This window comes from Euphorbia lathyris, chromosome 9 (assembly GCF_963576675.1).
Source record: "Euphorbia lathyris chromosome 9, ddEupLath1.1, whole genome shotgun sequence".
NCBI lineage: Eukaryota > Viridiplantae > Streptophyta > Magnoliopsida > Malpighiales > Euphorbiaceae > Euphorbia > Euphorbia lathyris.
Genome location: NC_088918.1, coordinates 58,247,950 through 58,253,581, shown reverse-complemented (window position 1 = coordinate 58,253,581; position 5,632 = coordinate 58,247,950). Strand labels below are relative to the sequence as shown.

Below are 5,632 nucleotides of genomic sequence, written 5' to 3'. Positions count from 1 at the left end.
TCTTCAGGAGATCCTTCATTGTTCTTTGGTTCCTCGGAAAGGCCATTGTCAATTTCTGCTCCTTTTCTTTTTCGAGGATTCTTATCTTTGGAACCGATAGGTCTACCACGCTTCATGCGTGTGTGTGACTCATTAGCAGTTGGATGTTGTCCTTCAGGGACTTCAATTATATTTGGAGCATTTACAGCTGGAATATGTGATTTGGTCACTCTCTTTGGGTCAGAAAAAGTGTCTGGCAATTGATTCGCTAAGTTTTGTAAATGAATTATCTTTTGAACTTCTATTTCACATTCTTTAGTACGAGGATCAAAATGAGACAGAGATAATTCATTCCAACTAATTTCTTTTTCCAACTGTTTCTTTTCTCCCCCTAATGTTGGAAAAACTGACTCATTAAAATGACAGTCAGCAAATCGAGCCTTAAATAGATTTCCAGTAGCTGGCTCTAGATACTTAATGATTGATGGGGATTCAAATCCGACATATATTCCCATCCTCCTTTGAGGACCCATCTTAGTGCGTTGTGGTGGAGCAATTGGAACATATACCGCACATCCAAAAACTTTCAAATGAGAAATATTTGGTTCCTGACCAAGAACCAATTGTGTTGGGGAGAATTGTTGATTACTCGTTGGCCTGATGCGAATTAATGCTGCTGCATGTAATATAGCATGTCCCCAAGCTGATATTGGAAGTTTGGACTTCATAAGTAATGGTCTAGCAATTAACTGCAAACGTTTAATTAACGATTCAGCTAGACCATTTTGTGTATGAACATGAGCTACGTGATGTTCAACATTTATCCCAATGGACATACAATAATCATTAAAAGCTTGTGAAGTGAATTCACCAGCATTATCGAGGCGAATTGCCTTCAAAGGAAAATCTGGAAAATGTGCTCTTAATCTAATTAATTGAGCAAGTAATCTCGCAAACGCCAGGTTGCGAGTTGATAATAGGGAGACGTGTGACCATCTAGTCGAGGCATCGATTAAAACCATAAAATATCTAAATGATCCACACGGTGGGTGAATTGGCCCACAAATATCTCCTTGTAAGCGTTCCAGAAAATTGATTGATTCATGTATAACTTTGGCTGGTGAAGGCCTAATTATTAATTTTCCTTGTGAGCAAGCAGCGCATGTAAAATCATTAGGAAGAATCTGCTGGTTCTTCAACGAATGTCCACATGAATTTTTGATTATTTTTCGCATCATTATTGAACCCGGATGGCCTAATCGGTCATGCCAAACAGTAACATTATTAGTAAACTTCTGGTTTACTATAGCATATGATTCAATTGTACTAATATTAGTGTAGTACAATCCAGTGGAGAATGCAGGTAATTTCTCAACAACATGTTTAGTGCCTTGGGTAATACTCGTGATTTGAAGGTATTCTACATTTCCTTCACTTATTGTCTCAATATGATATCCATTCTGACGGATATCTTTAAAACTCAATAAATTTCTTTGAGACTTGGGAGAGTATAATGCATCCATAATGTCAAATTTCGTTCCCATAGATAATAATATATTTGCTCTTCCGGAGCCTTCAATAATCTTTGAACTACCCGATATAGTATTAACACAAGTTTCTTTCATTGTCAAATGAGAGAAATATTTCCTACTTCTCAGTATGGTATGAGTAGTTGCACTGTCTGCTAGACATAATTCTTCACTATCCATGTTCTGATCGATGACAATGGATTATGAGGAAGAACAATCTCAGCAATGCGTGAAAGTATCTCTTAGTTGTGTTGGACGCCTAGGGTTTCTTTTGGCGGCCAAAAAAAATGTCTAGTATTTTAGGGTGGCTAGTGGCGTCTACGATTGATGGGAGGCGTGCTCAGACGGCTAGGGTTTCGTGCTGATAACGTGTTGTAAATGTGTATATCTGATTACTTATGGGTGTAATATATATAGATATAACCGGGGTATAATGGTCATCCATTACATTATTTATAACAAAACTTTTATTATTATTATAGGTTAAAAAAAATTGTTAGGGGAGTAGTGTCCTTGTGCAGCCTAGTTCTTGAGGCCTGAGCCTTGTATTTGAATACAATTGGCGAGTGTGAGGGACAATGGCGTTCCTTTCTTCCCTTCGACGAGCTCTGTTCGCTCCTTCTTTTACTCGCCAATCCAACCTATCTTCTTTCTACTCTACGCTCACTTCTCCTAAGCTTTTCGTCAGCGGTAATTTCTTAATTCAAACTTTCCCCTCTTTCTTATTTTCTTTTCCTTCTCTTTTCAATTTGTTTAGCTGCCTATATGTTCTGCTTCTGTTTCCGCTAATATGTTTCTTCAATTGATTACATGAGTCTACTTGTGGCTTTCCAGGAGGAGAAAGTTCATGAAATTCTTGTGTTTTGAGTTTTATCCTTTTTCTTTTTTGTGAAATGCCGCTCAGAGACCATACTGTTACAGTTTGGCATACACTGGAAAGTTTCTATTTTGAACAAAACCGACTTCTGTAGTTTTCTTTTTTGCTTGATTTCAAGTTTGGTCTACATAACAGCCTAAAGATGATAAGAAGTGCATAATTAGTATTGTAGCTAAAGGAAGAACAGGCTAGTGAAAATATCAGCAATCAGATGTTACTTTGTTGTAGTTTTTAATGATATATATAAATTACCTACAAGATTTATCAAAGTTCGATAAATGATCTTTTTTCATTTATTTATCTTTCTTGTAAAGTAGAAGTAGTATGTGAAAATATAATAAATAACCTGAACAAAAATTGAAAGCACTGCTCAGGTTTGCTGCCATATTCTCATAGATGGGTGGCATCTTAACTTTGATGATTTTGCTCAAAATGATGGAATAGTATCTGATTTGTTATTGAATAATTGTCGAAATCCTAGAATATATAATCTATAAAGGTCTTAATCTCAAGCATGTTCAGAGTGAATATTGTTTTCTTTTGGAGTAACAGATTGTTAGCTGAAACTTTGGCAATTGACAAGCTTGGTCAGAAACATATGTTGCATAACGTATGCTTATTATATAAATAGTTCAATATTCGTGATAGTGAGTTACGTGGGGGCAATCATCTAAACATGTCCTTATAGGAATTAGAACTATATCCGGCTTCAACAGACAGTGTATCTTCAACATAAACATGAGTTGATACATCCTCTAATTTTACAGTAGCAGTCATCATAAATTGAACTTTTCTAGAGATGTGCCATATGTCTTTTCTTTGGCTTGTTGGTTTAAGATGACTGTTAGAATTTATTTTTTACAAGACCTAGATTTTATTTTCCTAGTTCAAAGCGCCCCAACTGCAGGTCAAAGTTGCGGTCTAAAAGCCCTAGATACAACTTTGAGTAGCAGTGAGTCAAATCTCATTGCAGACTTGTATATTTTCCATTTGGTTTGTGCATTCTGTAGTGCTTAATACCATGGAGGTTGCAGAAAAAGGCCTTTGATTATAATTTGAACTATAGATAGTATAGTAATAAGTTAATAATTATAGAGAACATGGATTATAGATATGTAACCAAGCCAACGATTGATTGCGTTTTGGGAAGGAAAAGTAGTATTCATTGCAATAAAGAGAGATTGTTGGAAAGAGTAAGACATGTTTGAATGCTCACCTTTGTTATTTATTTGACAAGAATAGTTTGAAATGAATTCTCCAAAGAGATACTGTACTAATTTTGGGCGCCTTTTTGTGGACACTTTTTCTCTTGAAGTGAATATTTTTCTTGTTCATGATAAGGACATGATTTTAAATTACTTAGAACAAATTTACACCAAGAAGCAAATATTGATGGAATGCTATGGTTGCTGTCTGCTACGATTCCAGTCTGCCCTTTATTAAGTTTGTGATGGTTCATGACCTTGTCAAAGTTGGAAAATACTCAAGGGATTATGCAAAATACATCTCATCTAGATCCATGAATGTTCATGGATGTCCATATTCATGTTTGTGTATTTCAATGACCAAAATTGGTGTATATGTCACTGCAACCCTGCCAGATACCATAATTATCAGCAATACCAAATAAGTATAGCCATCAGACAAGATATTTCTTATTTGGGCACCTAATTTAGATCTATAGACCCTATGCCAACAAGGAGAGGGGACTAGTACATTTTTAATCTTTGAACTCGATACTGTTTCTGGGTAGGAATGCGAGAGGGAATAGCAAACAAAAGGAATCGATAAGGCTTATCCAGGTTTTTAAAGTCTGACAAGATTAGGAACAGGAAGGAAAAAGTAGCAATGAACCCATTGGACTATGATGTATTATTTGAAACTTGCTGGGTGCTACAGTTCCAATCTTTTAGCTACAAAACTGAGAGATTTAAATGATTGTGAATTTGATTTTGGTTCTGATCACTTTGCTATGGTGCACTTAATAGGCCTTTCAAGACTAACAACAGACGATAAGCTTAAAGACGCGTTTTCTCCTTTTGGGCAGCTTGTTGAAGGTAAATGCAGCTTGTTTGTAATTTTCCGTATTAGTTTTCCAATGTACTTGTCTTATTTCTATGCCCTGCCTTTTGGTATCTCTAGCAAAAGTGGTGGTGGACAGGGCAACTGGAAAATCAAAAGGTTTTGGTTTCGTCACATATAGAACGATGGAAGAAGCTGAGAAAGCGAGAGAAGAAATGAACGCCAAATATTTAGATGGATGGGTAATCTTTATAGACCCGGCAAAGCCAAGGGAGGCACGACGTCTGCCTCCATCACAACCAGAGCCTTCTGAAACTGGTTTCAGAGTAAATAAGACAATTGGATGGTGTGGCTGATTGCATATGGAGTTTCCCTCAATTTCATCACGAGGGAGGCATATTGAGTGATTTGTTGCAAACAAAGCATAACTTATTGACCCTGATATCTATTTTGTTTTCGTTCCATTTTGTATTTCCCCCCTGCTAAGCTCCATGTTAAGAATTCTTATTTATCAATTGTTAATCATAATGACATTGATTTGACATGTTCCATCTGCAATGCAAAGAATAGTTGATTGTATACGATTTGATATGTATTGTATAAGATTTTAGATGGATTGCAGATTGCTTTCTACAGAGATAACGAGTTGAGGGAAAAAAATTTAACGTCCTCCATTAAGTTAATTATTCATTTTTAGGATTTGTATGGATGGAGAATCGGAGATGAGGGAAGTATTTTAAAAGAATATGAAAGGAGGTGAGGAAAGAGGCAGGTGAGGCAATTGTTAAAAACTTGAGCTGAAATTATAAAGGTTGTATAAAAGAAGCATGTGTTAACCCCAATCTCATTACACACTCTACCTCTACTTCAACAAAGATGCTCCCATGGACTGCCAAACTGAGACTATTGATGATACAGATGTGAGACGAGAGTCTGCTGTTCTGCCTGAAGCTGAGCCGACTCCGGAGTATGGACCATGGATGATGGTGCAACGTATAAGATGGATGAGGACGAGGCAAACGAAGCCATGCTGAAACTCAGGTACCTTCTACGCATTTCAACCAGAATATAAATGTAGAGAAAACTAATAGTGCTGGTGTTGGTGCTCATGTGGCTACTCCTGGATTAACTGGGGGTACGAGTGTTCTTTAATATGTGTTTTGGAAGTTGTTCTCCGTTTCTATTTATTGTGTTTATTTATGATGAATTGCATTACTTGGAATTG

At 36.5% G+C, this 5,632-nt stretch overlaps 1 protein-coding gene across 1 annotated transcript; it reads left to right on the top strand.

The window, feature by feature from the left end:
• Window positions 1-2,008: 2,008 nt before the first annotated feature.
• Window positions 2,009-4,956, top strand: LOC136205394 (organelle RRM domain-containing protein 2, mitochondrial). The gene is made up of 3 exons (XM_065995961.1): window positions 2,009-2,198; window positions 4,374-4,442; window positions 4,528-4,956. The coding sequence occupies exons 1-3, from the start codon at window positions 2,087-2,089 to the stop codon at window positions 4,761-4,763; spliced, it is 417 nt and encodes a 138-aa protein (XP_065852033.1). The 5' UTR covers window positions 2,009-2,086; the 3' UTR covers window positions 4,764-4,956.
• The last annotated feature ends 676 nt before the right edge of the window (window positions 4,957-5,632 follow it).

Bases quoted from the DNA above. Each gene is read 5' to 3' on its own strand.
- LOC136205394 (XM_065995961.1), top strand. From the start codon at position 2,087: ATGGCGTTCCTTTCTTCCCTTCGACGAGCTCTGTTCGCTCCTTCTTTT. The intron at 2,199-4,373 runs GTAATTTCTTAA...TGCACTTAATAG, and splicing joins TCCTAAGCTTTTCGTCAGCG to GCCTTTCAAGACTAACAACA. The intron at 4,443-4,527 runs GTAAATGCAGCT...TGGTATCTCTAG, and splicing joins TTTTGGGCAGCTTGTTGAAG to CAAAAGTGGTGGTGGACAGG.